The 20,379-nt window shown below is 45.2% G+C and overlaps 1 protein-coding gene across 4 annotated transcripts in view; it reads right to left on the minus strand.

Annotated features, from left to right (window-relative positions):
- Positions 1-20,379, minus strand: part of ppat (phosphoribosyl pyrophosphate amidotransferase) — a 104,871-nt gene that overhangs the window by 18,304 nt on the left and 66,188 nt on the right. For all 4 annotated transcript variants that reach the window (XM_072496825.1, XM_072496822.1, XM_072496824.1 and 1 more), the window contains 3 exons: positions 18,522-18,667; positions 10,463-10,541; positions 6,158-6,309 (listed from right to left, as the gene is read on the minus strand). In XM_072496825.1, coding sequence (XP_072352926.1) covers positions 6,158-6,309; positions 10,463-10,541; positions 18,522-18,667 — 377 coding nt within the window. The remainder of the gene's footprint in view (positions 1-6,157; positions 6,310-10,462; positions 10,542-18,521; positions 18,668-20,379) is intronic.

Consider the following 20,379-nt stretch of genomic DNA (forward strand, 5'->3'; position numbering starts at 1 on the left):
ATATTCAAAGAATTCGGTGTGCTTGTATAAGGAATAAAAATTAGCATGTTGGAGCGGCAATCAATTAGTAAGACAAATGGCATGATGGCCTTTGTTGCAAGGGCAGTGCAGTTGTACAGGGTTTTGGTGAAGTAGGGTGTGCAGTTTTGGTCTCGACATTTAAGAAAGGGTATACTTGCAATGGAGGTGGTACAGCAACGTTTCAATAAATCAGTTCTTGGGATGAGAGGTTATCCTATGATGCAAGGCCGAGTAAATGTGGCTTATATTTTCTGGAGCTTAGAAGAATGAGGGGCAATCTCATTGAAATCTACAAAATTCTAAAGGGCTTTGACTTCCAGTGGCGGCCATGAAGTGAGCGCTCGCACATAGGGTGGCTCCGCCGGAGGATTGGCTTTTTGGCCCTCTTTACCGGTGCTGTGCGGGTGGAAAGTGGTACAGTGGAAGAACTAGAATTCCTCCTCCGGTGTGGGATATTGAAAAATTATCAAATGAGGAGTGTGTCGAGTAAAGGGCACTCTTCGGACTAGAGGTCACACATGGCGGGTGGGGTAAACATGGTGGAGGGACCTGTGGCGTTGTTGCCCGCTCAGTGGATGACAGAGAAGTTGGTGGAGTTCCTGTCAACACAATTTAAGAAGCAAGGCATGCGGTCATGGAGGACTTGACAAAGGTGACTGAACCAATTCTGGCTGCCCTGGAAAAGGTGAAAAGCAGTTGGAGATGCAGAATTAGTTGATCCAGAAGGTGGAGGAGATGGTCTCTGACCATGGAGGATTGGATTGCCTCCTTGGAGGCAGAGCTGATGATGATGAGTTGGAAGGGCAGAAAAATGATGAAGGCCAAGATTGGTGACCTGGAGAACATAACATAAAATCGCTTATTGTCACAAGTAGGCTTCAAATGAAGTTACTGTGAAAAGTCCCTAGTCGCCACATACCGGCACCTGTTAGATTATTATCCCTGAGTGAGATTTAGGTGAGATTTAGAATGATACACCCAGCTAATCTGTGGATCACGCACGGGGGTAGGGACGAATATTTCGACACACTGGACGAGATGATCAACACCCAGCTAACCCGTGGATCACGCACGGGGGTAGGGACGAATATTTCGACACACTGGACGAGATGATCAACCTTATCAAGGAACATTTTAATGTTTTGGGTCACCTGCATGGCTGCGTTTTGGCAGTGCGTTTAGTGTTATCATTGGATTTTCCCGTTAGATTTTTGCATCCTTCTGTAAAATCTATTACCCTGCTTTTTGGCTGTGTTAAAGCAATTGTTGGGAATGGTGGGAAGCAGAGGCGGTGTAAGGAAGGACTGGTTTCAGGTATAAAATTAAGTGTCGGTTTGGATTGGGCGGCTGTGTGTGGAATTATTTGTAAATTTCATTTGCACCCAAGTGGGGGTCACGCTGCCAGCAGAGATGCTGGTTAATGGAAGCAGAGTGGGGGAGGATGCTGTGACTGGTTATTTGGTTGGGGGAGGGAGGGATTGTTTGTAGGTTGTGATAGCAAACCTGGGTTTTCTGGGTTGGATGGGGTGGAAGAGGACTGCTGGCAGTGAAGGTCTCTGTTTAGCTATTGGGTGGAGGCCATCTTGGGTGGTCTGGAATCTAGGTGAGGCAGGGTCCTGTGGGATTCCCTCAAGACTAGGATATGGCTGAAAAGGGTGGGGGCCTGGTCAAATGGAACGTGGGGGGGAAATCGAACAGGCCGATTAAAATATCTCTGTGGATCACCCAGCTAAAGAGCTTGAAGGCGAATGTGATTTTCTTACAGGAGACTCGTCTGAGGATTAGGGATCAAATGAAGTTGAGGAAAAGATGGGTAGAACAAGTGTTCCATTTGATTCGAAGACAAGGGGAACTGCGATGCTTACTAATAAGAGGGTGGCCGGGAAGGGGGGGGGGGGGGGTTGCTCCATGGGGTGGTAGGGTTGAATATTTGGCAACTGTCATATCTGACCACGCTCTGCATTATGTGGATTTGTGTTTGGAGAGGGGTTGCATCCAGCAACCTCCGCAGAGGTTGGATGCAACATTGTTGGCAGATAAGGGGGCATGAGAGAGGATAGCTGCGGAAATAAGAATATACATAGCGTTTAATAGGACTCACCTTCCACGTTCTAGGAGGTGCTAAAAGTGGTGATTGGGGGAGGCTGATCTCGATTAAAGCACACAAAGAAAAGGCAGGAAGGATGTTCACAGAGGTTGATGGAGGCTATTCAGACAGTGGACAGACAGTTCCCAGCTATCCCAAAAGGAGGAATTGTTGAAGGAAAGGAAGAAATTCTAGATAGAGTTTGAACTGGCATCAATGGGAAAGAGACTGGCCAGTTGCACCAAGTATGAGGGCGTTCAATGAACATGGGGAGAAGCCCAGAAGGTCACTGGTGCACCAGTTGAGTCGGCAGGCGGCCTCAAGGGAGCCGCCGGAGGCAGACTAGGACATGAAACGGGTCAGACTGCCCAGTGGTGGAGGGGAAAGTGCAGGGGCTGGAGGCTTAGCTTGAGTTGGTGAAAACTGTGAGGTGCAATGGCTCTATGCGCATTATGTGGATTTGTCTGGGAAGGTTCCAGGACCAGACAGATTTCCAGTGGAATTGTATTGAACATTGGCGATGGAGCTGGGCCTCATCTAGTGGAGATGTTTAATGATTCTTTATCCTGGGGAAAGTTGCCGACCATATCGGCTTCTATCTCTCTAATTCTAAAAAACGATAAGGATCCAGAGGAGTGTGGGTCTTACCCGCCCATGTCTCTGTTGAATGCCGACACAATGTTGTTGACCAAAGTGCTGGCAACACGCTTGGAGAAATGTCTGCCGGGGTAGTAGCAGAGGATCAGACGGGGTTTGTGGAATGCCGACAATTGTCAGCCAATATAAGGAGACTATGGAGTGTGATGTCACCCGTCAGTTTGGAGCCGGAGATAATAATCTTCATGTCTGTGGAGAAAGCGTTCGACCGGGTAGAATGGGAGCATCTCTTTGAGATACTGGGACGGTTTGGACCCAGGTGTATTTCTTGGATCACTGTTGTACAAGGTCCCCACTGCGAGTGTTTGTACTAACACATCAAGTTCAGGGTACTTGTGATTATATTGGAGAAAAAGGCTGGGTGTCCAGCCTCCCCGTAACTTTTTGCATTGGCAATTGAACCGCTGGTATCGCACTGAGCGGAGTGGAGGGGTATAGAGAGGGGAGGTATGGAGCACCGAGTGTCCCTGTGCGCGAACAACCTGCTGTTGTATGTAACAAACCCCCTGTCCAGTGTCGGATGGATTATGGAAGTGTTAAGTTTGGTTCCTTATTGGGGTATAAACATAATATGGGGGAAAGTGAGATGTTTCCGGTGAGCCCTCAGGGACAGGGAGGACGTCTGGAGAAATTGTCATTTCAGCTGGCTAGGTTGAGTTTCAGGTGTTTGGGAGTATGTGTGGTTCTGGTTTAGCACAGGGCTAAAGAGCTGGCTTTGAAAGCAGACCAAGGCAGGCCAGCAGCACAGTTCAATTCCCATACCAGCCTCCCTGAACAGGGGCCGGAATGTGGCGACTAGGGGCTTTTCACAGTAACTTCATTTGAAGCCGACTTGTGACAATAAGCGATTTTCATTTTTTTCATTTTCACGACTGGGCACTGTTGCACAAATTGAATTTGGCCAGCCTGGTAGAAGGGGTGAAGGGAGATTTGAAGAGGTGGGATGCACTGCCACTATTGTTGGCAGGGCAGGTTCAAACATTGAAAATGAAGGTCCTCCCAAAATTCTTATTTATTTTACTGAGTCTCCCAATCTTTTTACCCTAATCCTTCTTTGGGAAGAATAAACAGCTAATTTTGGCCTTTGTTTGGGCAGGCAAGACACCTCTGGTTAGGAGGGAGCTTGGCGTTGTCCTCCTATCAGGGAGGTTGGCGTTGACGAACTTTATGAATTACGACTGGGCAGCAAATTTCCAGAAGACTTGGAAATGGGTCATGGAGGAAGGGTCAGGAGAGAGAGAGAGAGAGAGAGAGAGAGAGAGAGAGAGAGAGAGAGAGAGAGAGAGAGAGAGAGAGAGAGAGAGAGAGAGAGAGAGAGAAGGAGAGAAGGAGAGAGAGAGAGAGAGAGAGAGATGGGTTCACGTATTTACAGGTTAGGAACTCGAGCTGGCTACGTTTCCTCAGTTGCCACCCCCTCGGTGATGGACAAGGTAGTATCTGAGCATGAGATAGGGGAGGGGAACATTTGGATATCTATGGGCAGTTGACGGAGATAAAATGGGAGGAAGAGTTGGGTGGAGCATTTAAAGGGAGGATATGGAGTGAGGCCGTACATTGGATAAACTTCACCTCCTTGTGTGTGAGGATGAGCTTAATCCAGTTTAAAGTGATGCACACGACTAAAACACATTTTTTTCCACGGGAGGTGGAGGACAGATGTGAGCAGTGTCTAGGGGACCGCGGAACCACAGACACACACATGTTCTGGTCCTGTCCAAAATTAGGGAAGCTCGAGTCGTTTTTGAAGATTAATGTCAGAGATTTTAGGGGTGAGGATGCCGATGTTTTGGGTCTCGGATGAGCCAGGAGTATAGGAGGGGAGAAAGGCTGATGTTTTGGCCTTTGCCTCACTGAAGGCCCAGAGGGGGATTTTGCTAGGGTGGCAGGCTCCGGAGCCACCAAGGGTGATGGCGTGGCGATGTTTCTGCATGTGGAGAAAATTAAAAGTACGCCATTAGGGGGTCTGAGGAGGGGTTCTATTTGAGACAGGCTGTTTATCTCCTTCAAAAATTGGTAGTAGTCAGCAAATAGAGGGTGGGATGATGGGTTGTTTGTTTATTATGAAAATTGTATAAAGTTTAAAGAGTGTTGTGTATATTGTAAAATGGAAAATATCCGGAATAATAATAGATATTTTTAAATTCTGAAAGGCTTTGACAGGGTGGATGCTGAGAGATCGTCTCCACTGGTCAGAGAGTCTAAAGCACAGGGGCACAATCTTTGGATAAGGGGCTGATCAGTTAGTACCGAGGTGTGCATTTTAGGTGGATTAGGAATGCTAAATTGCCCCCGAGTGTCCAAAGGTTAGGTGGGTTTATAGGGATGGGGTAGGGGAATGAGCCTAGGTAGGGTGCTCTTTCAGAGGTTGGTGCTTCTTATGAAATAAGAAGTTACTCAAAGGGTTGTGAATCTTTGGAATTCTGTACCTCAACGGCTTGTGGACGCTCCACCATGGAGTACATTTAAGGCTGGGACAGATAGATAGATTATTATCCCTGTAACCCCACCTTACCTCTGGACACTTGGGGGCAATTTAGCATTCCCAATTCACCCAAAATGCACACCTCAGTACTAAATGATCAGTCCCTTATCCAAAGACTGTGCCCCTGTGCTTTAGATTCTCTGACCAGTGGAGACAAATCTCTCAGCATCCACCTTGTCAAAGCCTTTCAGAATTAAAAAATATGGGTGGCACGGTAGCACAGTGGGTAGCACTGTTGCTCCACAGCTCCAGGGTCCCAGGTTCGATTCCCGGCTTGGGTCACTGTCTGTGCGGAATCTGCACGTTCTCCTCGTCTCTGCGTGGGTTTCCTCCGGGTGCTCCGGTTTCCTCCCCGCGTCCTGAAAGACGTGCTGATTCTGAATTCTCCATGTGTACCCAAACAGGTGCTGGAATGTGGCGACTAGGGGCTTTTCACAGTAACTTCATTGCAGTGTTAATGTATGCCTACTTGTGACAATAAAGATTATTATTAGATTTTGGTCTCTCAGGGAATTAAGAGATATTGGGAATAGGCAGGGAAAATAGAGCTGAAGTCCAAGATTAGCCATGACTATACTGAATGGGAGAGCCGTGTGGTCAACTCCTGCTCCTATTTCTACTGTTCTTGTCTATCATGATGAAAATATGAGTGATTTTATTATTACTACCCTTTGACATTCTTGACAATCTTACTATGGTTATGTGGGCCAAAATAAAATCAGTACAGCAGACAGATGCATCCCCCGATTAAAGTTTTGGATTCTTCTCAGGATAATTTGTAACATCACAATTAAATTCCATCGTCAAAAATAAATTGTTTTACAACACCAAAGCATTCAGCTAAAATATATGGCGGGATCTAAGAAAATGAAAAATGATTGTGGAGCATTTGGTTATAAATTCAGAATTACCTTCAAATATGGAGTCAGGTCTGGCAAAATAAACATACTCAAAGATACAGAAAGCAGGTGGATCGCCTCCTGCCCTTGGTACAAGGTCAAGTGTCTTGATACCAGTTTTAGAGATCTGGACAATTTCTCCAGGCAATATTTCACGAAAATATCTAGAAAAAGGGAGAGGAAGAATGCTTTAAAAGATCTACCAAACAGCAATTACTCACTTTCCAAGCCCCTCTCTTAAAATTTATAAATTACACCACGGAAACAGTTACTAAGGAATGAGTAGCCATAACGTAAAGTTTTTCTCAAAATCAGTTTCATTGACTGCCCCACTCAACTGCTGTAAACATTCAACCTTGTATGGTATACATATGTTTGCTGTTAGTCCTACTTCGATACAGAACACTACATTTAAAGAAAGACTTGCTTTTATATAGTGGTTTTCATGATTACTGGATGCTTCAAAGCACTTGCAGCCAATAAATTACTTTTGAAGTGAGGTTAGTGTTTTAATGTAGGAAACAGGGCAGTCATCTCCCACCAACAGCAATGTGATGACATACAGATAATCTGTTTTTCGACAATGTTGATTAAATATTGGCCAGGATAACAGGGATAACTCCCCCGCTCTTCGTTGAAATAGACACAGGCCTTGGTTTAATATGTCAGCTGAAAAATAACATAACGGCAGTGCAGTATCCCCTCAGTACCATACAGGCGTGTTCTTCAGTAATTGAACCACAAGCAGAATTGCTGCCATTAATAATCATTACTTATCTACAAGAATGGCATGTGGCTCAGTGGTTAGCACTGCTGCCTACGGCACTGAGGACCCAAGTTCGATCCCAGCCCACTGTCCGTGTGGAGTTTACACATTCTCCCCATGTCTGCATGGGTTTCACCCCCACAACCCAAAGGTGTGCAGTGTCGGTGGATTGGTCAAGATAAATTGCCCCTTAATTGGATTTTTTTTTGGAGGGTACTCTAAATTTATAAAAGATAAATCAAAATGAATGCCACCAATTATTTATCTGACACAATCTGCCTGCTAATCCCATGATTTACAGGAGGCAAATATTAGGAAATTGGGTCCAGATGAGACCCCAATGTCGCAGGAATTTAGGGGTAAAACAGATTGAGGGGAATAAACACTGTCAGCAGAGTCAGAGGGATATGCCCAAACCTGGCCGAGTTACATTGTCACAGTCAGACTTAAATCTGAAATACACAGGATGCCTCAGATCCATTGTTCTTTGCGAGACTCCTGTCTGACCAGCTATTAGCCCATTACAGAGTCTGATGACCTCTTTGTCTGTCAATGGGAGATTAGTTGCATATCAATAGCATGGCTCGGTTCTTTTATATAAATGGTGGTGGGCAGTCAAACAACCAAGATAGCATTGATACGTTCAAGCCTGGAAACCCCAGCAGAGAACCTTTGTTTGAGGGGCTAGGCAGCGTTTAGAGAGAGGGAGAGAAAGAATATGTTCTAAACAGTTACAGTGGAGAAGGCTTTGCAAATCAACGAGAGAAATCATGAAAGTTGCCACCGAGGCAGACTGTGGACAAGGGTTCTGAATGAATATCCCGAACAGAAGAAAAATCTCTTCATTAAATGCAAGTTTTGCCTTTTGCCTGTCTGTGTAAGTGACATGAGAGTTGGATGTTCTGTTAGTGATGTTTAATGGGAACTAGTGTGTTAAGGCTAAGAAGCTACGTGTAATCTGTTAGGGTTGAAGTTTAAACATTTAAAATGTTCTTTTAATAAATTTTGTTTATAAAATAACCTATTTTTTATATTACTTTATATCACTTTCCCTCCTGGAATGAATTGATCTTTCCGCACTGTCTTAAAAAACTTATATGGTCCTGGTCCAGTCTCTTAGCCACTGCTGAGAGCTGATCAGGCATCCATTACAAATGGGATTCAATCAACCTGGTGACTTTGTCAAAGGTTTTAACCAGGCTGGGCAGGATTTCCAGAAGGCATGTTAAAACCCTTGAATAATCGCTTATCTGTAGGTGGTCAGACAGTGTTTTACAAAAATCACTTCCAGTTTGTGCGGCACAGTGGTTAGCACTGCTGCCTCACAGCGCCAGGAACCCAGGTTCAATTCTGGCTTGAATCATTGTTGGTGTGGAGTTTGTACGTTCTCCCGTTATCTATGTGGGTTTCCTCCGGGTGCTCCGCTTTCCTCCCACATTCCAAAGATGTGCAGGTATGTGTAGACTTGATGGGCCGAATGGCCTCCTTCTGCGCTGTAGGGATTCTATGATTCTATTTTGCCTATAATTAAATAAAGGACATGTAATTTCCTGGTTCTGACATCACATGACCACTCTCCATTCTTTACACAGTGGTTAGGATCTGCAATGCATTGCCTCCAAGAGTGCGGTGGAGGCAGATTCAATTGTTGCTTTTGAAAAATTTACTGAACAAAATAAATTGCAGGTCTACCAGGGAAAAACAACATGGGATTGGGCAATTAGCTCTTGCAGAGAGCAGGCATAGACACAATGGGGACAAATAGCCTTATGTACTGGGACCATCCCATACTTTTATATAATCTAGGCTAACTTATCAGTCTAGTACTGAGTGAGGGATTTCAGAATTGCTGAAAATAAAGGATAAAACATTAACATTGTTAACATAAACATTAACCCAAGGCTCCAACTGCTTGCTGAGGGGGAACATAAAATATATACCCAAAGAGCAGGCAGGTTCTGCTCAATATTCATCCTTAAATAATCAACCCAAAACAGGTTAACAAGTCATTCAGCCAAATGATGTTTGTTGGGACTTTGCTATATACAACTTGATTGCGGTGTTTACCTGCATAACAACATGAACACATTTAGAAAGTCATTCGGTTTTTAAAGCATTTTGGGTCTGCCTGAAGGTACAAAATATATGTTTAATTAAAGTAAAACGGACTTTCTTTTGTTCCAGTGATAGCATTTATCAGATTATTATTTTTTGAGATACACAGGTGGGAAAATACAGGAGCATTGTTCAATCAATATCAAATGTGTCGATCATGCACTGTAATTTAAAAATAAATAAATTTAGAGTATCCAATTATTTTTTTCCCCAAAGAGGCAATTTAGCATGGCCAATCCACCTAACCTGCATATCTTTGGGTTGTGGGGGTGAAACCCACGCAGACATGGGGAGAATGTGCAAACTCCACTGGACAGTGACCCATCACCACAGTCCCAGTGCTAACCACTGCGCCACATGCCGCCCCATGCACGGTAATCTTGACATGATACTCGTTAAGATGCTGAAAGCAGTTGCGTGCTTCAAACCAAAACAAAAAACATTCAGAAAATGTATAGTTATTTGTGTTATAACACACTGCCACCATTAGTTATGTTACCATTGTAGCCATCTGGGATGGCCAATTCCAACTAGGTACAGGGAAACTCGCAAAGCCTAGCGGGTAAAATGGACAAGCCAAGAGTCAGGCAGGCTCAGAGCCTGAAATGCAAATTTGTAAGCAAGACGTCCAGACGGTATCGAAACTCCGACCAATTAGCATTTTAATGGGGCCGATTAGCATTTCATGGCCCATCTTCACCAAAACAAAGGACTGGTACTCGAGCGACCAGTACAGTCCCAGACATTTCGGCGCCACTCCCTGTTCAGGGGACGCGTAAACAATGGGGTCAGTGACTGCTTGGGACACGCCCAGCCATCCTAATCCCCGCCCACTTATTGGTTAGGAATCGAACAGAGTGATCAGGGATCACCCAATTAGTGGGGCCCAAACTGAAGGACCGCCCAAAAGTGCGCGAAAACCCCCAAGTATAAGAAGAAGAGTTCGCCACATGTTCGTCCTCTCTTGGACCCCCGGTCACGACAATCTCCAATTGCAACAACACCAGAAGCAAATCCCAAGTTCAATGCTCGCTACCAGACGGATGAGCCTAGCTGAGCAGCAGTACTTCTTCGGACTCGATAGATCCAGAATCGAACAGCAGCCACTGTTTCTCTGACCTAAGCTGGGTACCCAAAGTTAAGTACAGGTTGTCTTAGTTGATAGGTGTAGTTAACTAGTAGTGTTTATGTTGCATGACTAATTGTGTGTAAATAAAGTACCCTTGACCTTGAACTAACTAACTGGTGTTTGGCTCTTTGATCGATAGCTGGTTGAAACTTGCGGTGGTATCATTTGATACCTGGCAACTCTAAGCATTACAATACAGATAACATAGGAAGAAAGGCAAACTCACTGATTGCCGTAATTGGAACAGAGCCACAGAAAGGACAGAGTAAAAGAGTAAGAGAAGAAAAGGCAACACCATCAGCCTCACCTGGCTCCAATAGATTGGAAACTGCACGATTCAGAAGAAACTACCCATCCTTCAGTTTCTGTTTCAGTAACTGGCTCTCCTAGGTTCAAAAGAAAGACAAAAGAATCCAAATAAAAATGCACAAAGTTTCTGTAGTTAGCAGAAACGACACTTAAATAATCCTAAATTCCATGACCCAAACTTTTTTTTAAAAAAAATCCTGAAATTATAGGGCCTCAAAACCAGCAGCCTCAGGATAAATCCATGCCAAAATAGTCTCGTTTTTGGACATCAGATTTTCAGATCGCTGATTTGAGAGACTGCACCTGTAGTGTTATAATAATTGTCACCTTCCTGTACAATATGATGAATTCTCCCCATCCTGAAGCGAGCTAAAATTGTCCATTTACGCTTCAAAATTGCTATAATCAGACTGCTCAAACAAAAGGTTATTCATTGGCCCATCCCAACTACTGCCCTGTTACGAACTTCCCATTGCTCTTAAGCTATTGAACATTGTCCACTTTCCACCCTTAGGCTCATCTATCCTGAAATTTCCTTATTCGAATCCCTCCAGTCTGGCTTCATCCATCGTCAGTGAAGAAAAGCCTAGTGAAAGTCAGGAGTGACATTTCTGGTGACTGCAAATGCACAGCGTTGGCTTGAACTCTTTTTACCCGAAAGTGGGTTAATTTCGACAGGAAAGTGTAGTTGAAGGTGTGGAGGAGAAGCTCTCCCAGTGAGCGGCATGTCTTTGGTTACCAGACCTGGCAGAAAATGGTTATAAAGACCTGGCCATGAGATTGGAGGAGACCTGTGGCACAGTAGCAATTGGGAAGATGGCGAAGGGGGAAGGGTTGTCGCAAGTTGGAAAATCCCAGGTGGAGTAGGTGATGGTGTTTATTAGAGAGGAGTTCCGCCAGAAGAGCCGGGAGTGCAGGAGGCGAGAGAGGCTGATGTTTTGGCCTTTGCGTCCCTAGTAGCCCGGCGCAGGATATTGTTAATGTGGAAGGAAGCCAAACCCCCGGGTGTGGAGACCTGGATAAACAACATGGCAGGGTTTATAAAGTTAGAACGGATTAAGTTCGTATTAAGGGGTTCGGCTCAAGGGTTCACCAGGCGGTGGCAACCGTTCGTCGACTACCTCACAGAAAGATAGAGGGAATGGAAAAGAAGACGACAACAGCAGCAACCCAGGGGGGAGGGGGAGGAATCGGACGGACTCTCAGGGATGGTATTGTATACGTATAGGCACTTGTTTTAGGTAATGTATATTGGACTGTTGGATTGTATCTTTGGAGAGTATTTATTCTTGACCAGGCAGTTGCCATTTAGTTTGGTTTTTGTTTCTGTTCATATATTATTTATTTGTTTGTTTAAAACTGGCCACTGTTATTTATATTGCTTTATTGTTGTTCAAAAGAAACACTACGTACTGTTATGTTTGGCCAAAAAATCTTGAATAAAATATATTTTTTTAAAAAAGAGAGGAGTTCCGCCAGGAGTTAAAGGAGATGCAGGAAGATCGTGCAAAGGCCATTGAGGGAGCGATGGCACTCCAAAAGGATCAATGGAGAGAGTACAGCATTGTCTGGAAGCACAGGGTCGCAGATCCGGAAGATGGAGAACGTGATGTCCAATCACAGTGATCGGGTGGTGGCATTGGAGGCGGAGGTGGGGCTTCTGGGGGGCCTTTGCAAGTCACGAAAGGGAGAACAGATCCAGAAGGCCGAAACTGTGTATCGTGGGCTTGCCCGAGGGTGTGGAAGGCACGAGTGCCATGAGATAGGTCTCAAGGATGCAGGTGGGGCTGGTGGCGGAGGCAGTGCTGGACAAGGCCCCGGAGGTGGATAGGGCACACAGGTTTCCAAGGCAGAAGCCAAAAGCAGGGGAGGCGCCGCGGCAGTGATTGTGAGGCTCCATAAGTTTGTGGAGAAGAAAAAGATCCTGGATGGTCCAGGGAGAAGCGGAACTGTGAATGGGAGGGGAACGGGGTCAGAATCCATCAAGATATCGGAGTGCAGTGTGTGTGTGTGCGCGCGCGTGCGTACGGGGAGCCATTTGCAGACTAAGGAGGGAAAGGCACATAGGAGGTGCCCTCGGGCAAGAGCTGCCATGCTGGCAGGTAACGCACGTGAACGGAAGTGAGGTGGGAGAGGATGTGACATGGCAGTGCTGGAGAATCAGGCCCAGTTCAGGACAAAATCAAAGGAGGTGGAATTGGAAGGGAATGATGGCAGATGGTAGAGAGGAATAGAGGTGCAAGCCTCCGGTAAGGTTCGTAACATGGAACGTACGGGGACTGAAGGGGCCGGAAAAGAGGTCTCGGGTCTTTGCACACTAGAGGAGCTTGAAAGCAGGGGTGGTGTTTCTGCAGGAGACACACCTCGAGGTGAAGGATTAGGTTAGGTTGGGAAAGGGATGGGTGGGTCAGGTATCCGCTGGGATTTGATTCAAAGTCACGGGGGGGGGGGGGGGGGGGGGGGGGGGGCATCTTGCTGAGCAAAAAGGACAGGTTTGTAGGGGCCAAGGAAGTGCGGGACCTGGGTGGGAATTATGTGGTATGTGAGTGGGGTGTTTGAGGGGACGCCGTTGGTGCTAGTGAACACTTATGCGCCAAATTGGGGTGCGTTTGTGAAGGGGTTGCTGGGATCAATTTCGGACCTAGACATGCATCCGTTGATTCTCTGGGGTGATTTAACTGCATGCTGGAATCGAGGGTGGATAGGGGTAGCCTAAGTGAATGGGAAGGTTGGATCCGTGAAGGTTTAGGAACCCGGGCGAGAGGGCTGGATACGGGGCTTTTGGCGGACAAGGGGTTCAGTGAGAAGGTGCGGTCGGTGATCAGAGACTATGTGAAGTTGAATCAGAATGGGGATATACCGGCAGCCACATTTTGAGAGGTTGTCTCGTCAAAAATGAGGAAGAATTTCTTCAGCCTGAGTGTGGTGAATCTATGGGATGCTTGCCGCAGAAGGCTGTGGAGGCCACACCACAAAGTGTCTTTACGACAAGGGGCTATGGGGAGAACAATATCAGCCATGATTGAACAGCGTAGCCGGAGGGAGGGTGGAAGGGACACGCACACTATTTGTATTCCAGGCCCTCCCGATCTTCATCCCAAAAGTCTTTTTCCGGAAACTAGATGCAGCAATTTCAGAATCTGGACTGCACGGGGTGTAAAGGTGGCGGAGACTGAAAACCTCACAACCTTTAAAAGCACTTGTGTGAGCACTTTAAACACCATCATATTCAAGGATATGGGACAAGTGCTGGTGAGTGGGATTAGTGTGTTTCAGCTGGGGGCGACTGATGGCATGTATAGGAAGTGGGGCTGATGAGGTCATAGAGTCATAATCAGAGTCGTACAACGTAGAAAAGGCCCTTCAGCCCAGAGTCTGCACCGACAAGAACTACCCCTAATCTCGCACTAATCCCACTTACCTGCACTTGTACCATATCCTTGAATGTGATGGTGTTTAAAGTGCTCACACAAGGGCTTAAGTGCTTTTAAAGGTTGTGAGGTTTTCAGTCTCTGCTACCTTTACACCCCGTGCAGTCCAGATTCTCATCACCTTCTCGAGAGATCTATATCTGGAGGAGAGGGTTGCAGGTCTGGAAGAGCTGTGGGAGAAGGTGGAGCTGCAGAGGGGAAGTGACTCCAGGTATTTGTAAGAACATAAGAACTAGGAGCAGGAGTAAGCCATCTGGCCCCTCGAGCCTGCTCCACCATTCAATGAGATCATGGCTGATCTTTTGTGGACTTGTAAGTGAGGGACTTGGAGCGGAAGAAATGGAAAGGAAGAAATGGAAAATCCAAACTGCTGGAGTGTACCCTGTTGGAGCGGTTGCTGCTCCCGGATGTGGAAGAGGAGGGTAGGGTAGGGTTGGTGATATATATGGGTGGAAGGGGGAGCACAGATGGTGAGAATTCAGGAGAAACGAGAGTAGGAACTGGGGGGTGGGGGAAAGAGGAGAAAGAGAGAGGTAGGATGGGGAGTGTGGAGTGAGGTGATGCGCAGGGTAAATTTGACTTCCTCGTGTGAGGGGCTGAGTTTGATTCAATTTAAGGTGGTGCATATGACTCAGGCGAGGATAAGTGGGTTCTTCCAGGGGGTGGCAGATGAGTGTGAAAAGCGTGGGCAAGGACCAGCAAATCATGTGCTTATGTTTTGGGGCTGCGAGAAGTTGTAGCTATTGGGAGGAATTAAAGATTGTGGGGGTAGAGGCCGGGCCCAATGGTGACGATTTTTGGGGTGTCGGGAATGCCGGAGCCGACAGAGGGCTGATATTGAGGCTTATTGCACAGCGAAAGATTTGGTTGGAATGGCGGTCGACAATGCCACTGGGGGACCTGTACGATTTCCTCCGGCTGGAAAAGATCAATTTCGAATTGAGGGGATCAGCGGAGGGCTTTGAGACAGTGGGGACTGTTCATGACAATGTTTGAGGAATTATTTGTCGCGGTTAATGGTGGTGAAAAGGGGAAATACTTGCTGTAACTGTGAGGTGCTGAAACTGTGAGGTGTAGTTGATATTTTTGATTTATGTCTTTGTACTTTTGAATATATTTGGAATAAAATACATTTTTTTCAAAAGTGACTGCAAATGTAATGCATTTACACTCCTCCTATTCCACTGCCATTCATTTGTTGTTCTGCTTTGAGAGAATGTCCTTGCAACTTTCTATTTCTGCAATGCACAGCCATAGCTTCTTGTCCCTCTCTTTTTATCAACATCTCCAGGATTTAACCAAAGATTGATTCTAGTTGCCTCCTGGCATAGTGTCAGTTTTCTATACTTAATACCCAGCTACCCATCACCTCTAACAATTCCATCCCTGTTGTCTGACTTGACTGATATCAAGTCCTCCTACGGAGACAAAGCCATGGAGAATGAGGTCATCATCCTTTGCATTTACTACAAATTCTGCCACTGCTTCAACTCCGTTCCCAAGACTTCCCAAACCTCCCTTTGTATTCGGTTTGAGCCCGAGCTCAGCTTCAACCCCACATATGAAATGAAATGAAATGAAAATCGCTTATTGTCACAAGTAGGCTTCAAATGAAGTTACTGTGAAAAGCCCCTAGTCGCCACATTCCGGCGCCTGTTCGGGGAGGCTGTTACGGGAATCGAACCGGGCTGCTGGCCTGCCTTGGTCTGCTTTCAAAGCCAGCAATTTAGCCCTGTGCTAAACAGATCTATTACAAATAACAATGTTATAGCTAAACTAACCTTAAAAATGTTCCTGTAGTGGAACATTATATGTATATTTACCTCGGTTATCCCTAAACATGAACATTTTCCCCATATTTTTCTTACTCGCCTCCCAATTCCTCCACCCATCAAGACTAACCATGGTTGACCGTACCCTCGCCTGGTCCTCACATTTCGCACAATTCTGCTCCAGTCCCTTCACCTCCCTCTCAGAGCCAAAACAGGATTCCCTTTTTACTCACTTTCCACCCATCAGCCTCTGTATTCAACAGATTATTTTCCACTATTTCTGCACCTCTAGCATGATGCCACCACCAAACAAATCATCCCTCCCCTTTCCAGCATTCCAAAGAGAAAATTAATTTGCTGATGCCTTAGCTCACTTCTTAAATCATCCCATTCTCTTCCCACAGCACCTTTCCTCGCAAATGCAGGAGATTGAACATCTGCCCTTTCACATTGTCATTTCTCACTGTTCCCAAACACTCCTTCAGGGTGAAGCAACGATTTGGGTGTACTTCTTTCAATTTAGTATGCTGTATTCACATCTCACAAATGTGGTCTGCTCCACACAAAAGAGACACAAAAACAGATTGGGTGGCTGCTTTGGAGAACAACTCTGTTCAGTGTTCAAGCATATCCCCGAGCTTCCAGTGGCTTGTCACTTGAATTCTCCACCTTGCTCACAGACATCCCTGTCCTTGGCCTGCTTAACTGTTCAAGTGAAGCCCAAAGTATTCTGGAGGAACAGCACCTAAATCTTTCAATGAAGCACTTTACAGCCTTTGGAGTCAACATTGTTCAACAATTTCAGACTGTACTCAGGTTTCCTTTTCTTCACATTTTTCAGGTTTCCCTTTCTTCACATTTTTCATTTTTTCCCCTTATTTTTCCTTTCAGACAGCAGCACACTTGCTCGAGACACATCTTTTTCTTGTTGTTTCTTTTCTTGCTGCATCTCCTGTTAAGCTTAACTCTTTAGTCATTCAATCTCTGCTGTCTTCCACCCCATCACAGAACTTCCTTTATCCGCATCCCACCCACCCTTTCCTCGCAACCTATTACATCTCTAATTTTTCCCAATTCTGATGCCCTGACCTGAAACCATATTTCAGATTTCCAGCAGCTGCTGCATTCTGCTTTTCAATTAGCATCCAAACCTCTGCTGCTTGGATCTCATCTAAATCCACCTATTAATCCATGCTCACTGGTGTACACAGGAGAGTTTTTCCAATGTATTAAATTTCCAATCTTTTCTTTCATCCATAAACCTCACCATGTCCTTGCCCCACCTACCTCAGCTATCATTCCTCGGACTATACCTTTTGTATACTCCACTTTAATAGCAGGATTGCAACAACCTTGTTATATTCTCTCAAAACTTCCTTCCCCAGATTTCTGTTGCTTTTGCAAACCAACCCACCCTCAGAAAAAGTCATATACTTGATAGCCTTTCTAACACCTCTCTCCCCAACCATGAATGTGTTTGCCTTAGTTGTTAAGTGTTTTTTTTACACTAAAGAATCTACATAAATGAAAGTTGTTTAGACGATTACGGTTAATATTGCACCAGCTTTGGGAAAGAAACCAACCACCACCTGGGGAATGATGGGGAGCGAGAACAACAATGCAGGAAAGGAAATTGCTATATATCATAAAATATAACTGATGGAAAAATCAAACATTTCAGTAACAATCCCTACTGCTAACCCAAATTCAATCCTACAGAATGCTGTAGATTAGAACAAAAATAATTTCTATTGATTAGAAATGGGTCCTGGACAATGTAGCCATGTAAAATGGCTGCGTTCCGATTAATCTGGCCAAAACCCAGTTTAAAATGGCTAAACCGAAAGACTGCTGGGAAAAGCAGCCAAGAAGACACAAGAGGGCAGCTGCAGACAGGTTTGCAGCTTCAGCTCTGGGAACGTAGCCCAGATCGATACTCAGGGCTATCAACAGCCCATCAACCCAGGTATCCGCAGTTTCATTCAGGACTGTTTACACCTAATCTACTCAGACATCCACAGTTAAATCGGCTATCCCCGGGAACAATTGCAACATATTAGCAATTGAATACCGGGCCAGACCTGTCGGCGCCTGCAGTGGCCGAAACAAAGACAGGTGAGCTACCACCCCCCGATCAAGGAATCGCCTCACCATTGGACACATCGACCCCAGAGACTGGGGACAGAATCCAATCACTTGGGACTCAGGGTCAAGGGCCGCCCCGGGAGGCGGGAAGCCCCTGGGCCCTATAAAAGTAAAGGTCCAAGTTCAGATCTCTCTCTCTCTCCTCTTCGCCTGCTCAAGACCTTCGCAAGACCAGCCACCGTGTATCGTAAGTTTGAATCCAATGATCGCTATCCGGTAGACACCTAGCCACCGACCTGTAGCAGCCTTTTGAATCCCGCAGGCCAGATTTGATTGGACAAGCCATTCGTTTCCCTGACCTGGTGGGCTCTTCCTAAGTTAAGTATTGGCCAGTAGTGATAGGTTTATTGTATAGAAAGTAGTATTAGGGTATTAATATTGCTTGTTGTATATAATAAATGACCGTTGTTTTAATCCTTACTAAGCGGTGTGCTGTGTTATTAATCATAACCTGAACTTGAACCACGTGGTGGTATCATAAAGATACCTGGCGACTCATGAGCAAAGGTGACCTAAACAGAGCAAATAGACTAAAGCTAGAAAGAGCAACAACAACTACGTCAAAAATATATATTTTAAAATTTGGGTGCCAAATTAAAAAAAACCACAAGAACAAAATATGATAATGCTTGGTAATATTTTCTACAGAACGTGCCTTAGCATTTCATTTCTATTAAGTTTTGATTTTACAAATTAGGTGGTTTCTTACCTGAACTGTGCAGTTTGGAAACTGGTACAAGGCAACCAAGGCATAGAGGGCGGTTCCCATAAGGGTCACGGACAGCATAAATTACATCTTTGAACATAAGTAGCATTGAATAAGAGATAGATGTTGCAGTCATCAAATTTCTAATCCTAGGATTAAGATAAAAACCAATAATTAACATCTCCTCTTTACAAACTTGTCACCATAAAGCATTGTCTACCAAAATCACCTTGCCAGAAGGTTCCATAAACTAGTTTTACTGGACAGCCGTTGTAATTTAGAGTTGTTAATGGGACACTATCTGTGACCAAAGGGAATGTAAAATTTTCTCCAATGTGAAAAGAGAATCCACATAGGATTTCAACTGGTAAGATACAGAGAACAATGCATTGGAACCTAGTTGTGCACTCCAATTTGGGGATTTACAATATTGCAATATGCCAAACCAATGAGTGCCTGAATTCAACCCCCACCCCAATTATTTCCTTTTTCTATCATATGCATACTATTATCAAAGCATTTATTCAGTGTTTTATATATGTGCAGGATTATTGGGTGTCTCAGAGTGCTTTACAGCCAATGAAGTGGATTTTGAAGTGTAGTCACTGTTCTAACATAGGAAATGTGGCCGCCAATTTGTGCACAGCAAACCTTCACAATAGCAACGTGTTAATGGCCAGATAATCTGATTGTGACCCTAACGGAGGAACGTGTATTGGCGAGGACACTAGGATAACTCCTCTGCTGTTCTTCAAAATCGTGCCAAGGGATCTTTTACAACCACCCAGCAGTTAGATAGGGCCTTGGTTTAATATTTCATCCAAAAGACAGCACTTTCAACAGAACAGTACTTCCTCAGTAAATGCAATAGAGCAGTCTTAATTTTTGTGCTCAAGCCCAGGGGTGGGACTTGAACCGGTATCTTGTAATTCGGAAGCGAGAGTGCTAACAATTAAGCAATGGCTGACATATTCTTAAGGAATCCCTTAATTTGTGTCATGTAATTTACTGGTTGACAGGGCAGCACGGTGGCGCAGTTGTTAGCACTGCTGCCTCACGCCGCCAAGGTCCCAGGTTCGATCCTGGCTCTGGGTCACCGTCCGTGTGGAGTTTGCACATTCTCCGTGTTTGCGTGGGTTTCCCCCCCACAACCCAAAGATATGCAGGTAGGTGGATTGGCCACACTAAATTGTCCCTTAATTGAAAAAATATTAATTGGGTACTCTTAAAAAAACCATTGGGTTATTTGCTGATACTCCAAAGCAGAGAAGAAAAATAATGATTATTCAGATCAGATAGGACTATTTACTTTCTGATTAGCCACAAATTTGACCAGCCGTAAGGCAGTACAAGAGAAGGATTGACATGTCCCCACTTGCATTTCACAAAAAAGCAGCATTTGAATCATCTCAGGGAGCCACTAACATGGAAAAACTTCTGTCCTGGCCAATATTTATTCTTCCATCAGCATCACAAATAATCAGTTGGCTGTCACATTTCCCATGTTAGAACACAGTGGCCACACTTCAAAATCCACTTCATTCCATTGAGTGCAAACTCATCCCGTAGAAAGTATGCAGTGGTGCACAACTTAAATTTAAAGGGACAGGCATTGTGGTTTGGAGGGGAATACCCTGGGGATTTTGAAACATGCCTACAAGCAGTTTGCAGATTTTTAGAAATTCATTTTACGGGATGCGGGCGCCACTGGTTTGGCCAGCATTTGTTGCCCATCCCAAGTTGCCCTTCCTTCAGAAGGACTCTCACTGGCGGGTTGGCTCAGTTGGTTAGGAGCATGGTGCTAATAACGTCAAGGTCGCAGGTTCGATCCCCGTATGGGCCATTCTTGCTTTTAGGTCGG

The sequence above is a fragment of the Scyliorhinus torazame genome, chromosome 3 (assembly GCF_047496885.1).
Source record: "Scyliorhinus torazame isolate Kashiwa2021f chromosome 3, sScyTor2.1, whole genome shotgun sequence".
NCBI classification, from domain to species: domain Eukaryota; kingdom Metazoa; phylum Chordata; class Chondrichthyes; order Carcharhiniformes; family Scyliorhinidae; genus Scyliorhinus; species Scyliorhinus torazame.